Source organism: Pseudophryne corroboree, chromosome 7 (genome assembly GCF_028390025.1).
Source record: "Pseudophryne corroboree isolate aPseCor3 chromosome 7, aPseCor3.hap2, whole genome shotgun sequence".
NCBI classification, from domain to species: Eukaryota; Metazoa; Chordata; class Amphibia; order Anura; family Myobatrachidae; genus Pseudophryne; species Pseudophryne corroboree.
This window is the reverse complement of record NC_086450.1, coordinates 308,313,587-308,332,493: the sequence shown is the minus strand read 5'-3', so window position 1 is coordinate 308,332,493 and position 18,907 is coordinate 308,313,587. Positions and strand designations below refer to the sequence as shown.

The window sequence follows — 18,907 nt, the reverse complement described above, 5'->3', positions numbered from 1 at the left end:
TGGAAAAAAATGCCTAGCTTCATAATTCGGCTAATCTTTACCTAAATGTTTTATACATTGGAAAATCACCAATATGTATTCTATATACTGTAATAAAAGGCTAACGCTGCTCCTCATCTCTGGATGGCGTCCAACTGTGCAATTAAAGTGTGGCTCAGTTCCGTGCGCATAGCAGTCGGCGTTGACATTACTGTTATGATGATCCGTCATTTTGACGGGCTGGTAACTAGTGATAAATATCTTTATACCTGGATAAATTTGGTTTGACATGTCATTATACCGGACATGTAGGAAATGTATTTTGAGAGGAAAAACAGTTTCTTGTGGGGGGGGGAATATACTTGCCTCTTTACCATGTCCTCCTCTTCCATCACAGCTAGATAGAAATAATGGGTGCTTCTTCAATTTATGGCATGGGTCTTCAACCGGCGTCCCTCCAGCTGCTGTGGAACTACACATCCCAGCATGCCCTGCCTCAGTTTAAGCATACCTTGATAGCAAAACTGTGGCCAGGCATGCTGGGATGTGTAGTTTCACAGCAGTTGGAGAGCCACAGGTTGAAGACCCATGATTTATGGTCACATGATGACGAATGTTGCCTAGATACAGGGGGTGTGTCAATTTACCCACTGGCTCATCTTGCCCCACTCTTCCATACTTACTATTTAATGAATAAAAATCAAGTCTAAATGGGGATTGCTGCTTTAAAGTGTGCCATGTTTTATATATGCTTGCAATGGTGAAAGCTAACTGCAAATTGTTATTGAAGTTTGCTTGTTAAAGGAGCTGTTCTTGATTTTGCCAGGTTAACTTATCACACTAAACATTATTTCAAGAACTAAATTCAAGGACTATTTCTTATTAGGGTGAGCCTTTCAGAGAAGTAATGAAGAGGATTCAAGCTATGCTGGAAATACAAGAAAAAGAGTTTGAAAAGGTAGTGTTGCAATTGAATTGGACTCCTGTCAGATCATTTCTAATTGTACCTCTTAATTTAGTTCAGATGAATCTTCTGCTACTACTATATATTTGTTACTAAGCAAGTAGCTACATGTACAGTAAATGGTGACTATCTGGTACATGTGCTTATTAATACATATATCTTATCAGCCAATCATGTAGGAGCAACTCAATGCATAAACACATGCAAACATGTTCAGGAGGTTCAGTTGTTCAGACCAAACACCAGAAAGCGAAGAAATGTCCTCTAAGCGACTGTGCTTTGAGTATTTCAGAAACTGCTGATCTCCTTGGATTCCTCTATCATCCATCTGGGGGACGCTACGTCAGTACCTCTGGGATAGAGTGTGGACTAAGGAGGTTAGGCACAAGAAACACAAAAATACTAGCTCCTTCCCCCTCTAACCCCCCACCACCTCCAGCAAGCCTAAGTCTTGTTTTTTGTGCCTTGGAGGTAGGCATACTTTTTTTTTTCCCTTTTCTTTTTTTTCTGCTTAGTCTTTAGCTAGGTTTTAGTTATGTTTATTTCTATTTCACACAGTGCTTAGTCCCCATAATGGAGACTAGCATTATCAGAGTGAGGTTAGATAGTTAGGACCAGCTGTGAGCTCTCATCACTCTGCTTTGCCTCTGGGGGAGTTACCAAACCATCTGGTCCCTGGGTCTCCCTCTTTCGGATCACAGTTTGTCTGAGGAGTCTTCTATAAGGTAAGCACAGTCTGCCTTGACAGCGCTGGGCTGTGTACCTGGTGTATGTGTTTGTCTGTGCCTTATGTGGTCCCCATGTGTGGCAGTGAGCACCCCTACCTCTGACTGTGTTGGGAGGGGGGGGGGGGGGGTGCTGCCCTGTGTTACCGATGCCTGTTACATCATCGCTCCACCGCTGACCACTAGCCACTAGGTCCCGCTGTACTGCCACTGAATGCACAATGGTGCGGCGCCATTTTGGGAGCTTCTGCAGTGGCTTACAGGTCTCTCACTTTATCTTGCTCTGGTGCCCTCCCCGGGTCTAGTGACCCAATGTAGTAACAGGTCACACGGACGGCGGGTTAAAAGTTTATTCCTACGTCACGTTTCCGGCTTACATCGGACAATAATACACAAATTGACAAACAATTTGCACATTTATACCCAAACCGACAATGACAACAAATTGGTAAGTGGGCTCACCTGCTCCACACAGCTCGGTGCAGCCGGGTCCACGTGCAGGGAACGGACGCCGCGGTTTCCAGACGTCACCGGCTGCACCGACACTGCGACCCCTCCACTTTTTGTCTGGTTTCTTTTTTACTCTATTCTCTCGTTCTTTCTCCATGCAGCTTAGCTAAACGTAGACCTGAGGCTTGCTGGAGGTGGTGGGGGATTAGAGGGGTGAGTAGTTAGTTTTTAGTGTTTCTTGTGCCTAACCTTCATAGCCCACACTCTAACCCAGCACCTCCAGATGGATTCAGATGAAGTGATCAGTGAAAAGTTTGTTAATACAGTATTAGTGGAGGTGGATGGACTACAGCAAAACGCCACCCTGGGTTCCACGTATGTTATCCAAGAAAGGAAAACTGAGGTTACAGTGGGTACTGGCTCACCGAAACTGGACAGTTGAATATCACAATAAACAAAACTATAAAAGCTATGTATTTGTTCTCATCTGAACATTTTATGATCTTGGAACTTTGCATTTCGAAAGTCTATTACAGTATATACTGAGTTTGCAAACACAGATTGTGGCACCTGGCAGTGGAGTTGTAAAAAACAGACTACAGGTTTCCCAGGGATGAGTTACAGTGCATCCGGGAAGTATTCACATCGCTTCACTTTTTCCACATTTTGTTATGTTACAGCCTTATTCCAAAATGAAATAAATTAATTTTTCCCTCAATTCTATACACAATACCCCATAACGACAACGTGAAAAAACGTTTTTTATGAGATTTTTGCTAATTTATTAAAAATCTTAAGAAATCACATGTACATAAGTATTAACAGCCTTTTGGCATGAAGCTCAAGATTGAGCTCAGGTGCATCGTTTCCACTGATCATCCTTGAGATGTTCCTACAACTTAATTGGAGTCTACCTGTGGTAAATTCAGTTGATTGGACATGATTTGGAAAGGCCATACACCTGTCTATATAAAGTTCCACACTTGACAGTGCATGTCTGAGCACAAACCAAGCATACAGTCAAAGGAATTGACTGTAGACCTCCGAGACAGGATTGTCTTGAGGCACAAATCTGGGGAAGGGTACAGAAAAATATCTGCTGCTTTGAAGGTCCCAATGAGCACAGTGGTCTCCATCATCCATAAATGGAAGAGGTTCGTAGCCGCCAGGACTCTTTCTAGAGCTGGCCGGCCGTCTAAACTGAGCAATCGGGGGAGAAGGGCCCTAGTCAGGGAGGTGACCAAGAATCGGATGGTCACTCTAGCAGAGCTACAGCATTCCTCTGTGGAGAGAAGAGAACCTTCCAGAAGGACAACCATCTCTGCAGCAATCTACTAATCAGGCCTTTATGGTAGAGTGGCCAGACGGAAGCTACTCCTTAGTAAAAAGTACACGGCAGCCCACCTGGAGTTTGCCAAAACGCACCTGAAGGACTCTGACCATGAGAAACAAAATTCTCTGGTCTGATGAGACAAAGATTGAACTCTTTGGCGTGAATGCTAGGCGTCATGTTTGGGGTATCCGTTTGGATGGTCGACTATGTTATGGTCGACATGGACACATGGTCGACACATGAAAATGGGTGACATGTGAAACGGTCGACATGAGTTTTTCACATTTTTTTCTCTCTTGCATCCTAGAGGATGCTGGGGACTCCAAAAGGACCATGGGGTATAGACGGGATCCGCAGGAGCTTGGGCACACTAAAAAGACTTAATCTGGGTGTGAACTGGCTCCTCCCTCTATGCCCCTCCTCCAGACCCCAGTTAGACTTTGTGCCCAGGAGTGACTGGATGCACACTAGGAGAGCTCTACTGAGTTTCTCTAGAAAAATACTTTTGTTAGGTTTTTTATTTTCAGGGAGACCTGCTGGCTACAGGCTCCCTGCAGCGTGGGAGTGAGGGGAGAGAAGCAGACCTACTTCTTCTTAGTTTAAGGGCTCTGCTTCTCGGCTACTGGACACCATTAGCTCCAGAGGGTTCGATCACTTGGTGCGCCTAGCTGCTTGTTCCCGGAGCCACGCCGTCGCCCCCTCACAGAAGTCGGGTGAGTATGAGAAGAACAGAAGACTTCAGGACGGCAGAAGACTTCAGTAAAGGTACAGCACAGCGGCAACGCTGTGCTCCATGCTCCCACACACATCACCAACGGTATTTCACTGGGGGGGGGGCGGCATGTTACTGGAGTTGAGGGCGGCATAAAGAGATTGTAGGTGCCTCGGCACCCTTTACAGACCCCCGCCGGCATTTTCTTTCAATTTTGAAATTGGCGGGCCGAAGCCTGCCGGGAAGGGGGCGGAGCTTCGTCCCGCAGCTCACGGGCGCCATTTTCTCCCTACACGCGGCTGAGGGATAGACGCTGCCGGGACCTCCACGCTTCTCTACAAAGTAACGGGGGGCATTTCCAAGGGGGGCCGCAGTGTGGTGCTTGAATTTAACAAAGGCAGCGCTGGGTACATATATCGTTTGTGTCGATATATGGGCGCTGGGGTGTGAGCTGGCATACTCCCTCTGTGTCCTCTCTCTGGGCTTCATTGTGCGCCTTTTACCTAGCTGGGACGTTCTGTGTGTTGGGGTGTGTCGGCACTACGTGTCTGCATGTCTGAGGCTGAATGTTATTCACCAGAGGAGGCTATTGGGGGTGTGGATGCGGGGCTAGAATTGGGACTGTCGACGCAGCCGACACCTGATTTGCTAGCACTGCTCAATACGATAAATTCCAATGTAGCTTCCTTATCAAAGAGGTTAGATAAGTCTGAGTCACAGACGCAGGTGTGGAAAAAGTCCATGGAAGAGGCTTTGTCTCAGGTACAGACCCCATCCGTGTCCCATAAGAGGCCATTTACTCAAGTGGTAGATACTGATACCGACACGGACTCTGATTCCGAGGTCGATTTCACTGAGGCAGTTTTACATCCACGGTTAGTTAAGAGTATTCAGTACATGATTGTGGCTATAAAAGATGTTTTACACATTTCTGATGAACCTGCGGTACAGGAAACAAGGATTTGCTTGTTCAAGGAGAAAAAACCTGAGGTGAATTTTCCCCCCTCTCATGAAATGAATACTCTTTGTGAAAAGGCTTGGGAGTCGCCGGATAAGAAATGGCAGATTCCCAAGAGGATTTACATGGCGTATCCGTTCCCCTCTGATGACAGGGAAAAATGGGAGACATCTCCAAATGTTGATAAAGCTCTATCCCGTTTGTCTAAGAAGGTGGCACTTCCATCTCCTGACATGGCAGCTCTCAAAGATCCGGCGGATCGCAATTTGGAGACGTGTCTGAAGTCCATTTTCGCTAATTCGGGGGCTTTGCTCAGACCCCGCTGTGGCGTCAGTATTGGTGAGTAGTGCTATTGCTAAATGGGCTGAGAATTTAGCTTGTGATATGGATACCCCTGACAAAGATAATGTCCTTTTAACTCTCGTTTATATCAAGGACGCTGCAGATTACCTAAAGGACGCTGCGAGGGATGTCTGTCTCTTGGGTTCAAGAACCAATGCCATGTCGATATCTGCCAGGAGGGCCCTGTGGATCCATCAATGGAACGCTGATGCCGACTCCAAGAGGTCTATGGAAGCACTACCCTTCAAAGGTACTGTCTTGTTTGGGGACGGCTTGGCGGACCTGGTCTCGACCGCGACTGCGGGTAAGTCCTCTTTTCTTCCTTATGTGCCCACACAACAGAAAAAGGCACCACATCAGCAAATGCAGTCCTTTCGTCACAATAAATACAGGCGTGGAAAAGGTTTGTCCTTCCTCGCTTCAAAGGGTAGAGGAAGGGGGAAGGAAACCTCCTGCAGGCTCAGGCGCACAGGACCAAAAGTCCTCCCCTGCTGCTACCAAGTCCACCGCATGACGCTGGGGCTTCCCTGGGGGAGTCCGGACCGGTGGGGGGCCATCTTCGGATATTCAGTCAGGTCTGGATTCAATCAGACCTGGATCCTTGGGTGTTAGAGATCGTGTCTCAAGGATACAAACTGGAGTTTCAGGAGATGCCCCCTCACCGGTTCTTAATTTCGGCATTACCAGTAGTTCTTCCGGACAGGGAGGTGGTGCTAGCAGCAATTAAAAAATTGTGTCTACAGAGGATCATTATTCCTGTTCCCTCGTCCCAGCGGGGTGAGGGGTTCTACTCAAGCCTCTTTGTGGTGCTGAAACCGGACGGTTCGGTCAGACCAATTCTAAATCTAAAATCCCTCAATCCATACTTGATAGTGTTCAAGATGGAATCCCTTCGAGCGGTGATTGCCAGCCTGGAGGGGGGGGATTTTATGGCGTCAGTCGACATAAAGGATGCCTACTTACATGTGCCGACATATCCTCCTCATCAGGCTTTTCTCAGGTTTGCGATACAGGATTCTCATTACCAATTTCAGACGTTGCCGTTTGGGCTTTCCACGGCTCCGAGGATTTTCACCAAAGTCATGGCGGAAATGATGGTTCTTCTTCGCAAACAAGGGGTTTCAATTATCCCGTACTTGGACGATCTCCTGATAAAGGCGAGGTCCAAGGAACGGTTGCTGAGAATTGTAGAGTTGTCACTGTCGGTTCTGCAACAGCACGGTTGGGTGCTCAATTTGCCAAAATCCCAGTTGATTCCGACCACTCTGCTTCCTTTTCTGGGCATGATTCTGGACACGGATTTACAGAAGGTATTTCTTCCAGAAGAAAAGGCTCTGGAACTGCAGACGATGGTCAGGGAACTTCTGAGGCCGACGAGTGTGTCGATCCATCATTGTACTCTGGTTCTGGGGAAGATGGTTGCGGCGTACGAAGCCATACCATTTGGCAGGTTTCACGCCCGGGTGTTTCAGTGGGACTTGCTGAGCAAATGGTCCGGGTCTCACCTGCACATTCACCGGAAGATAAGTTTATCTCCCAGAGCCAGAATTTCTCTCCTGTGGTGGCTACAAGGTCATCACCTCCTAGGGGGATGCAGATTCGGTATCCAGGATTGGGTACTTCTGACAACAGATGCAAGTCTCCGAGGCTGGGGCGCAGTCACCCAAGAAAGAAACTTCCAGGGAAAATGGTCGCTCCAGGAAGCCTGTCTCCACATAAATATTCTCGAGTTAAGAGCCATTTACAACGGCCTGCTACAAGCAAGAAGTCTTCTTCAGGGTCGTCCTGTCCTGGTACAGTCCGACAACATCACAGCGGTGGCACATATAAACCGTCAAGGCGGAACAAGGAGCAGAGCGGCAATGGTGGAGGCCACAAAAATCCTTCGCTGGGCGGAACAACACGTGAGCGCACTGTCAGCGGTCTGCCTACCGGGGGTGGACAACTGGGAAGCAGATTTCCTCAGCAGACACGATCTCCATCCGGGAGAGTGGGCTCTTCACCAAGAGGTATTTGCAGAGGTGACAGAACGCTGGGGAATTCCGTTGATCGACATGATGGCGTCTCGTCTCAACAAGAAGCTCCCGAGGTATTGTTCCAGGTCAAGGGACCCCCAAGCCAGTGCAGAGGATGCCCTGGTGTCTCCGTGGGTGTTCCAGTCGGTGTATGTGTTCCCTCCACTTCCTCTCATTCCAAGGCTACTGGGGATCATTCGCCGTGCAACGGTTAAGGCGATTCTCGTCGTCCCAGACTGGCCAAGAATGGCCTGGTACCCGGATCTTCAGGACTTACTGGTGGAAGATCCTTGGCCGCTTCCTCTAAGAGAGGATCTGTTGTTGCAGGGTCCATGCGTGTTTCCAGACTTACCACGGCTGCGTTTGACGGCATGGAGGTTGAGCGCCAGATCTTAGCTCGTAAGGGTAATCCCAGGGAGGTCATTCCAACTCTCATTAAGGCTTGGAAGGAGGTTACGGCGAAACATTATCACCGTATTTGGAGGAAGTATGTTTCCTGGTGTGAGTCTAAAATGGCTCATACGGAAGATTTTCACTTGGGTCGCTTTCTCCACTTTTTACAGGCGGGCGTAGATGCAGGCCTGAAATTGGGTTCCATCAAAGTGCAGATTTCGGCTTTGTCTATTTTCTTTCAAAAAGAATTAGCTGCCCTCCCAGAGGTTCAGACCTTTGTGAAATGAGTAATGCATATCAATCCTCCGTTTGTACCTCCAGTAGCTCCATGGGACCTTGATGTGGTCTTACGGTTTCTCATGTCTTCCTGGTTTGAACCTTTGCGTAAGGTTGAGTTGAAGTTTCTCACTTGGAAGGTGGTTATGCTTTTGGCACTGGCATCTGCCAGGCGGGTGTCAGAGTTGGCGGCTTTATCTCATAAGAGCCCGTACTTAATTTTTCATTCGGATAGGGCGGAATTGAGGACTCGTCAACAATTTCTACCGAAGGTGGTTTCTTCATTTCACATTAACCAACCTATTGTGGTTCCGGTGGCTACGAAAGCGGTGGTGATTCCAAAATCTCTGGATGTTGTAAGAGCGTTGATGATCTACGTTTCTAGGACAGCTGTTGCTAGGAAGACTGAGGCGTTTTTATCTTGTATGCTGCCAACAAGATTGGTCATCCCGCTTCAAAACAGACTATTGCACGCTGGATTTGTAGTACGATCCAGCAGGCTCACTCTTCGGTCGGACTACCGGTGCCGAAGTCAGTAAAAGCCCATTCTACCAGGAAGGTGGGCTTATCTTGGGCGGCTGCCCGAGGCGTTTCGGCGTTACAACTTTGCCGAGCGGCTACTTGGTCGGGGTCTAACACATTTGCTAAGTTCTATAAGTTTGATACCCTGGCCGATGAGGACCTGGCGTTTGCTCAGTCGGTGCTGCAGAGTCGTCCGCGCTCTCCCACCCGTTCTGGAGCTTTGGTATAATCCCCATGGTCCTTTTGGAGTCCCCAGCATCCTCTAGGACGTAAGAGAAAATAGGATTTTGGTACTTACCGATAAATCCTTTTCTCCTAGTCCGTAGAGGATGCTAGGCGCCCGTCCCGGTGCGGACTATTACTTGCAGTGTTTTTCTTGCTGGTTAAATTGGTTTATACACAGGTTGTGTATTGTTTATTGCAGCTTGTTGCTGGTGTTAATGCATACTGTTATCTGGTTTAAAGTTACTCCGGTTGTACGGTCTGTTTGTGGTGTGGGCTGGTAGTTTTGTAGCCCTTAGTTTAAACAAAAATCTTTCCTTGAAATGTCCGTCTCTCCTGGGCACAGTTCTTATAACTGGGGTCTGGAGGAGGGGCATAGAGGGAGGAGCCAGTTCACACCCAGATTAAGTCTTTTTAGTGTGCCCAAGCTCCTGCGGATCCCGTCTATACCCCATGGTCCTTTTGGAGTCCCCAGCATCCTCTACGGACTAGGAGAAAAGGATTTATCGGTAAGTACCAAAATCCTATTTTTATTCTCTTTTGGGGAACTTTTCCATACTTTACGATCCACGTGGACTACGATTGGGAACTGTAATCTGTGCCGAGCGCAGCGAGGCACCTTGCCCCGAAGCATGGCGAGCGGACGCGGTGCACTAATTGGGGTTCCCCGTCACTTAACGCAGAAAACTACACCAAAAAAGAAAAAAATTGTCGACCATTTTCATGTGTCGACCATGCCAATGTCGACCAATAGTGGTCGACCTAATGACTGTCGACCATAACATGGTCGACCATTCATACCGGAGCCCATGTTTGGAGGAAACCAGGCACCACTCATCACCAGGCCAATACCATCCCTACAGTGAAGCATGGTGGTGGCAGCATCATGCTGTGGGGATGTTTTTCAGTGACAGGAACTGTGAGACTAGTCACGATACAGGGAAAGATGAATGCAGCAATGTACAGGCACATCCTGGATGAAAACCTGCTCCAGAGCGCTCTTGACCTCAGACGGGGCCACTGTTCATCTTTCAGAAGGACAACTACCCTAAGCACACAGCCAAAATATCAAAGGTGTGGCTTCAGGACAACTGTGAATGTCATTGGGTGGCCCAGCCAGAGCCCAGATTTGAATCCAATTGAACATCTCTCGAGAGATCTGAAAATGGCTGTGCACCGACGCTTCCCATCCAACCTGATGGAGCTTGAGAGGTGCTGCAAAGAGGAATGGGCGAAACTGACCAAAGATAGGTGTGCCAAGCTTGTGGCATCATATTTAAGAAGACTTTAGTCTGTAATTGCTGCTAAAGGTGCATCAACAAAGTATTGAGCAAAGGCTGTGAATACTTATGTACATGTGATTTCTTAGTTTGTTTTTTTGTTTTTTACATTTTTGCAAATTAATAAACAAAAACACTTTCTTCACGTTGGCATTATGGGGTATTGTGTGTAGAATTTTAAGGGAAAAAATTAATTTATTCCATTTTGGAATAAGGCTGTAACATACCAATGTGGAAAAAGTGAAGTTCTGTGAATACTTTCCGGATGCAGCGTATGGTTTTCGTTAATGTTCTCTCTACATGGATGAGTGTTTTTCTCCTGCTTAATGACTTGAATGCATGTCTCCAGCATTGAAAGGATATCATGGTTACACTTTCTGGGGGGCACATCTGTGTCATGGTTTTGTTAAAACTATTCACTTAGAAGGCAATACAGGTTGAGTATCCCTTATCCAAAATGCTTGGGACCAGAAGTATTTTGGATATCGGATTTTTCCATATTTTGGAATAAATGCATACCATAATGATATATCATGGCGATAGGACCTAAATCTAAGCACAGAATGCATTTATGTTACATATACACCTTATACATACAGCCTGAAGGTAATTTTAGCCAATATTTTTAATAACTTTGTGCATTAAACAAAGTGTGTGTACATTCACACAATTCACTTATGTTTCATATACACCTTATACACACAGCCTGAAGGTCATTTAATACAATGTTTAATAACTTTGTGTATTAAACAAAGTTTGTGTACATTGAGCCATCAGAAAACAAAATTTCGCTATCTCACTCTCACTCAAAAAATTCTGTATTTCGGAATATTCCGTATTTCGGAATATTTGGATATGGGATACTCAACGTGTATAAGTGCTACTAAAAACATTAGGTGAATATTTTCACTTCCCATCATTAGCATTTCTGGCATAATGACACATTATTTTCGGTATGAATAATCTTACATTATTAATTCTACAGCTCATGATATTATAGTCTGATTTGATTGCAGGGCATAGGCCAGTTGCTCATCACACCTGGCAATGCAGAGCACGGACAATGGACTACTGAGCAGTAGAGGAAGGGCAATATGATAAGATCAATTATCAGCCCTTGTTCAATACAGTCTGTTTTCTGGTGGTTATGTACTGATATAAAGCACAGTTTTCCAGCATGGTTGTAGTACAGTCCTTAGGAGGCAATACTGATACTAATTACTACATAACTACTATTATCTTTACCCAATGCTGCAACATTCTTTTCCTTATTGGCATGGGTGGCTCCAGGGTGTATATTGCTTCCACCCATGGAGCACGCGTGCCTACCCAGTGGTTTTGAGGAGCATGATACTGATGGTCTCTATACTGTATGTCCTGTCATTCTGAGCTACCACATATGAGTCCAATAAAGCATATTAGTGATATTCTGGAAAGTTGCCTGAGACCATTTTAAATCACCATGAAACATCAATTGATTGACTTCCTTGTGTTCTACATCCCTTCTATACAATTCTAGACATTGGTAGACTCAGTGCTGCAGCATTTACAGGTCTTACCGGTGGTATAAACTCTCAAGCAATTTAGAGGTTTATTTTAATGTTTACTTCCTGTGTGTGTTGTAAAAGTTCAGTTTCTTAAACGAGTTCCAGCTGTTTTTGTGAAGATGTACTATTGATTAGGACATAGACAGCTTTATTGAATTGAAGAATGTTAATATCTATAAATGTCTGTCTTTCAAAATTATTACAGTTCAAATTTGCTATTGTAATGATGGGCCGGCATCAGTACATTAATGAAGAGGATTATGAAGTGAGTTTGAAAGATTTTGAGCCCCAACCTGGTGAGTAAAATCTCCAATATCTATAATGGTGTAAAGGTGCCTTTGTAAAGATTGTAGCAATGTCCCTATATACTGTAGAGAAAATGTCTATTGAACATGGAAACGCGTGAACATAATTAAGGGTTTTATTATAGGATATGATAAATTATTTGCGCAGCTTCTGTGTATAGGAGCAGTAAAGGTAGGATGCAGCCACAAAACTAGCTAGGTTCCTCCCCTAGTAAAAGCATACACGTGACAACAATAAGGATGTTTTCAGCGCAGTCCCAGCTTGGAAAGGGAGCTGGTAAGAAAAAGTGGAGAGACAGATATTGTAGAAATAGTTGGGAGTAAATGACCCACTGTTCGGTTTATCATGAAAATAAAACTGTTTATTCACAATCAAAAGATTTAGGGTCATAAACAACGTTCCACTGCCAGTCGTGTCTGTTTGTTACATAAAATCAATAGGATTTCTCTCAGTAAGTGTAGCTGCACCACTTTATATGGACTGCAATGTGTGCTAATTATGTACAGCTATACCTCCATGCATCTGCACTTACAGTGGGTCATTTTCTCCTGACTATCTCAGTAATGTGCCAGTTTGAAGAGCAGTGGATGAGATCAAAGCTTTACAGATAGACTGAGTGATAGAATAATAGAGTGAAATCCAGTGGTGGTGAACAGTACGGATAATATGCTGGAGGCATAAGTGGAAGAAGTTGCAGCCAAGAGAGGTGTCTGGAGTGGGGAGAGTCGAGATGGCTGGATAAGGGAAGATTTCAATAGTCTGACCAGTGATTGGAAGAGGGTCTTCATTGCCTCCACGGTTAAAAGGGTCTAATTCTTAAGATATTACAAAGATGGAAAGAATCTCAATATGGGGTTTCAATAAAAGGGGCTAGTCAAGAGAACTATTAAACAGTGGATTGTGGGAGAGAAGAGGTGGTGATGTGATCAATGGATAGTAAATAGGAGGAAGGTGAATAAGAAGGTTCGGGAGACTATTTACTCTTACTCAAAGTTTTTGAAAACACTGGGACATCCAGGAGGAAATGGCAGAGATAGATGCAAACATAAAAGTGGAGAGGAAGATCCGAGTATCGGCAAAGAGATTATGGGCCGGAAGTAATGCGGCTGAGTTCGGCAGCCGTGCAGGATGTCATGCAAACTTGGCCTTTTTCTTTTTTTTCTCAAAGGGGCAATCGCTTACAACGCAAAAAAACATGCCTTGTAATTGTTTGCCCCTTTAAAAAAAAAAATGTCTGAGTTCTCGGACGTTATTACATATGCCCCTCTATTTGAGGCCAAAAGAGCTAATGAGCTCACTAAGGGAAGAGGTATGAAGAGGGTCAAGAACAGAGCCTTGAGGCAAGAGAACAGGTAGCAGGAGATGTGGAGTTATAAGTGAACCTTCAGAGACATAGGAGGGCAGTCAAGGGAGAGGACCAAAGGAGTAAAGAATTGCAGAAGACGAGGGTGGTTCATGGTGTCAAAGGCAGCAGAGTGGTCAACAAGGGTAAGTAAGAGTAATGACCCTTAGATTTGGCAGGAGGAATGTCATTACTGATTTAAGTGAGGGTAGTTTCAATGAATGAAAGCTAGAATGAAATGCATCAGAGAGGAAAATTGAGGAAACAAAAAGGTGTTGGGATAGCAAAAGATAATTTGCTCAAGGAGGCAAAGGTAAAGAAGATAGTCTGGGAAGTAGTTGGAATATATGGAAGGTATCAATAAGGGATTTCTACAATCCTCCTTGGTGACCTTAAAAGCCACTACTGAACATAAATATTGCTGATGGATGTCTTTATCATACTAAGGTGTAATGAATGTGTCAAAACTGTTATAAACAGCTGTTTTGTGCAGTTTTTCTATAGATGCTGCAATGAGCTATACCCCCCTTTTAATTACACATGGTTTCAATCAAAATGATCATGTGCCTGGTTTGTTTCAATATTTATTTTTATTATAAAAACCCTTTTTCCTGCAACAGTTTAAAATATTTATTTAATAGATCTTTAATTAGTAATGCAGTGTTAACCAACTCCAGTCCTCCATGGAACCATAATATGCATGTTTTTCAATACCTTGGTACTGGAGCACAGGTGTATTCATTACTTAGTGACACATTTTAAAAGATCAACAGGTGGCGCTAACTATTTCACTTGTGATTTTGTGAGGTAACCTGGAAAACATGCACCGTTAGGGTTCCTTGAGGGCTGTATTTGTGAAATACTGCAATAATGCACTGCATAATTATTTCTTTCTTCTTTCCCCAGGCAATATGTCCCATCCTAGGCCTTGGCTAGGGCTTGATCACTTCAATAAAGCCCCAAAGAGAAGCCGCTACACATACCTTGAGAAAGCAATTAAGATCCATAACTGACTCGCCGTAACCAAGTTTATCCGAGACGAGGGACAAATAAGTGTGTGTGTGTGCACCTTCCTAACAACGCTAGAACTTTGGTACACGTGCACTATATCTGAAGTCTACAGCAAGAAGATTTGCTGCTGATGTTAATTTTATTTTGTTGAGGCTGTTCCGTTTGGCTTCTCTGTATCTATTGACTGCCCTTTTTTGAGGAAAATGAAGGTGTTTTTATAAAGCTTGAATGCCAACAAATTATTTTATGGTAAATCTAAAGCAAGAATTAAGTAAAGAGTGTGGGAGGACTTTAGCAGAACAAAGGAATTGGCCCAATTTGTTCATAGAAAATATTGTATGAGACATAAGATGTCAGTCCTGGGGTTCTTATCCCACCGTCATTGCAGCAAGTAACTTAGGTTTACACTCAAAAAAACATCTCCCTTTAAAGTACATCCTTGTGCATTTGTAAATGCAGAAACCCTTACTTCAATAAATAGCAATCTACTTCATTGTGTACATTGTTGCCACTTTTTTGGGAATCATCAAGAGTACCTGTTCAGATTTTAATCTAGATGCATAGGAAAGATGTACAGGGCTGCTTCTTTTCAATTAGAAAGACGCCCAAACTTGGCAAAAATCTATGTATACCCACGTGTGTGTATATACAGTATATAGCTGTTGATGCTGATTGGGGGGGAAAAACAAACACCATTGTCATTTACCGCCTTTGAGCACAGAGGGCATGCTCACTAGTGTTTAGTAGGATAACTTTGTACAAAAATTACAGACCTAAAATTAAAATTGTATATTTAATGAACATGTACAAATTAACACATGGAGGTTCATATTGTTGGTTGAGTCTCAGTCTTTCACTGATGTTGATATTCTTGTGTGTAGTTTAATTTCCTATTTTCTGTGGGATTATTTTTTTTTATCACTTTCTCCTTTCCCCCCACTCCCCCCGTTTTCATTCAGTTTGTGGGGTTGGTTTTCTTCTGGGTTTGCCCCTTTACACTTAAGGACAGAAGCGTGTCTAGTTTGAGTGCAGTAAATAGGTTACAGCCATTCAAATTTATTTTACGTTCTCTCCTGGTCTCTTTTTTTTTTTCCTGGTTTTATTTTTATTTTTTGCTCTGTTAGCAGCAGTGTACAACTCTAACTGTATATTGCCTTTTTGCTGGAAAATGTTGTCTGTTGAATAAAATTTTTCTATAAAAATGATATTTCTTTGAATGATCTGCAGTAGTAACATGGCTCTCCGTTTATAATACCAAAATAAGATGTCCTCAGTAGGAAAATTTTACAGAAATGTATTGTATTGGTTCTGCAGATGTGTCCCCATTTCCATGTGTGTTCCTTTTATGTTTCATTTTTGTTTATTTTTTAAATAAAATAGGTTTTCAGATGAATGAAATTAATTAAATTTTAGGGCTTCTTGGTGTTATAGAACATGTAAACAACAGATTACACTGAAATGTAAGAAAGTCTGGAGCCTCTTAATGCTTTGTATTTTTACAAATAATCAATGGTCACATCCTTACAAGGTTCATTGATATAAATGTACAGTACAAATATTACAGTACCACAAATATACTAGTCACTTATATGCTATAATACAGGAGTGGTGTGACTAGCTGCATAAATAACTGACACACATCCATAAACACAAGTGACAGTACAATATTACCTTTAACAAGCCAGCTGGTCCACATGTACCTAACCGATACTGAGGTTAGTGGCAAAGGTCAATTGAAAACTGTTGAGCAAAGAGATCACCCTACTGTGTTTACCCGTCTCCTTGTTTTTATGGTCTTGTAAATGAGTCACCTATGCTTGATTAAATTTAAAAAAAAAAAAAAAAATATATATATATATATATATATATTTATTTCTTTTTCATCCACTAGGGGTCACTGGAGTACTCTTGGGATATGGACGGCTTCCGCAGGAACAGGGCACTGAATATTTAAATTTAGAACTCTCCACCCCTCCATATTCCAGAGTACCTCAGTGTTTTTTCTGTGCTCGACGTAGCAACAGGCTTGTGTGGCTCAGTCCACACTTATTTTGAATATATTTTTATTTTATTTTTTATTTTTATCTTTCACTTTCTCCACATCCCTTCCCCCCTTCCAAAAGGCGAGGGTCCGGGATAGTGGAAGCTGCTACAAGCAGCTGTGGCGTGTCGGTCCTCTCTAAAAGAGCACCCTCACAGCCAGAGCACCCTCACAGCCAGAGCAGACATCCTGCAGAAAAGGCTGGCCGGTGCTTACAGAGAAGCCCCGTCGTAGCCTCACCACATGAGTCCAGGTATGTTGGGGGGACGGGGCGGCCAGCTCACGCTGCCGCCTCACTGTGTGGGGACACTGTGAAGCGCCGCCCGCCGCTTCATGTTAAGCCGCTCAGAGCTGCGCCGGCCGCACTGTCTTTAGTCCATAGACGCCGCTTCACGGCTTTATGGAGCGCGCACCCCGGCTCCCGCTACACGCTCCCCGGCTCCCTCTACACGCGACCACGGTTATTTGTAAATTCCCTGGCTCCGTGTACTAGACAGCGGTACACGTAGCACAGGGGGGGGGGGGAGAAGTCTCGCAGCACACGCTGCTGAAGGAAGGGGGGGGGGGAATGTACCCATAGCAGCAACAGCATAAAAGGCTGCATAGGTTATATGACAGCATGGACTATTAAGTCTTTATTAACAGGATTTGTTATTAAACAGATTACCAGGTTATAGAGGTGTTTCACAAAATTATAACCTGAACTGTGATTATAACTAAGCATGGCATGGTGGCCATTTTAACCATGCTTCCTGTTCTTCCTGTTGTGATTCCAGAACGTTCCTGTACTACATCTCTACTCCACCGGAGGCGCAGGGGTGTGAGTGGGAATTTGGGAGCACATTTCATATAGGACTGGCCACATGAACTGCATTTGGCCAGATATATATATCACACACACCTTAGTACTATTTTACTGAGTCGTGCAAGTTGTCTGTCTTTGTATATTGTGTTGTCTGTCTGCATAATGAGTAAGGCACCAGCAAAATAAAAAAAGCAGTTTCACTGCAAAGTCTGTAACAGTGTGTTACCGGATGGATCTACCACATGTACAGTATGTTTTGTGAATTCAGCTACGAATACAATTTCTGCTCCGGTTTTAAAGCCGGTTTTCTCCCCAGACCCTCCATGGGAAATGCTAGCCAATGTAATGGCTGGGTTGCAATCAGAATTGGCCGCCGCTCGACAAGAGCGGGAAGCGGCAAAATCTGAGTCTAGGGTGAGACCGCCAGAACTACCGGAGGCGTCTCAACCTTGCCAAAAGTCCAAATCCATTTTGGGTAGACGGGATACATTTCATATGTCTTATGATTTACCAGTTTCTGCTATGTTGCATTCTGACGATTCCATGCCAGACCTCACTGCGCAAGATGAGGGTGAGGAGGGCGAAGTGGACCAGCAGTCAGATAGTGATGATTTTAACAGCCCAGTTATTGATAATCTCATCAGAGTCCGTCTCTGAAGTTTACAGAGACTGAGGAGCCTCTGACAAATGATGAAGTCGTCTTAACTAAACGAAAGATCTCCAATGTGTTTTCCTGTTTCGGAATCTCTTAATAAGATGTCAGTAGAAACACGAAAGAATCCAGATAAACGGTTTTCTATACCTCGCAGATTTAAGTCTAGTTACCCGTTTCCAGAGTCTGTGACATGTACATGGGAAAATCCACCAATGGTTGATTCGTCTGTGTCAAAACTTACAAAGAAATTAACCATACCAGTGCCAACTGCTAATACGCTTAAAGACCCTTCAGACCGCAAAATAGAAACCATGCTAAAGTCCATGTATATAGCAGCAGGAGTGCTGCTGAGACCTGGGTTGGTTGGCATTTGGGTCACTAAGGCGCTCATAGTATGGATAACAGAACTCAAGTCTGCCCTACATGACGATCACCTTATACTTCTTGCTGATCAAATGTATGAGGCTGCGGAGTATCTATGTACAGCTTCTACTGACGTCTGTCAGCTCACTTCTCGCATTTCATCGTCACTGGTTACAGTACAACGAGCACTCTGACTGCGTTCTTGGCAAGCGGAGGCAGAGGTCAAAAGAAGTATAGAGGCGTTACCTTACGGGGGCGAGAAGTTGTTTGGTCCTGAATTGGACAAATGGATTTCTGAGGCCATGGGAGGAAAGTCTGTTTTCTTACCTTTGCCTCCAACGGTACCAAGACGGAGATACTCTGGACCTGCGTTCAAATCCTTTAGACCTCAGCCCTTTCGCGGGCGTGGCAGAGGAACAGCCACGCCTGGTAGACGAGGTCGAGGACGTGGTTTCCAACAAACCAACACCAGTCGTCAGGATGCTAAGGTCACCGACAAGCCAGTGGCATGACGGGCTCCCAGCCCATCTCGGATCTCCAATTGTGGGAGCACGCCTTCAGACGTTCCATTTGGCGTGGTTCCAGACATCCGCAGATGGGTGGATCCGCAATTTAGTGTTAAAAGGTTACAAAATAGAGTTCGACTGTTTTCCGCCACTGCGGTTT

The 18,907-nt window shown here is 44.5% G+C and overlaps 1 protein-coding gene across 3 annotated transcripts in view; it reads left to right on the top strand.

The window, feature by feature from the left end:
* USP7 (ubiquitin specific peptidase 7) overlaps positions 1-15,582 on the top strand; it is a 309,008-nt gene extending 293,426 nt beyond the window's left edge. For all 3 annotated transcript variants that reach the window (XM_063934275.1, XM_063934274.1, XM_063934273.1), the window contains 3 exons: positions 866-937; positions 11,924-12,014; positions 14,273-15,582. In XM_063934275.1, coding sequence (XP_063790345.1) covers positions 866-937; positions 11,924-12,014; positions 14,273-14,379 — 270 coding nt within the window. In that variant the 3' untranslated portion in view covers positions 14,380-15,582. The remainder of the gene's footprint in view (positions 1-865; positions 938-11,923; positions 12,015-14,272) is intronic.
* The last annotated feature ends 3,325 nt before the right edge of the window (positions 15,583-18,907 follow it).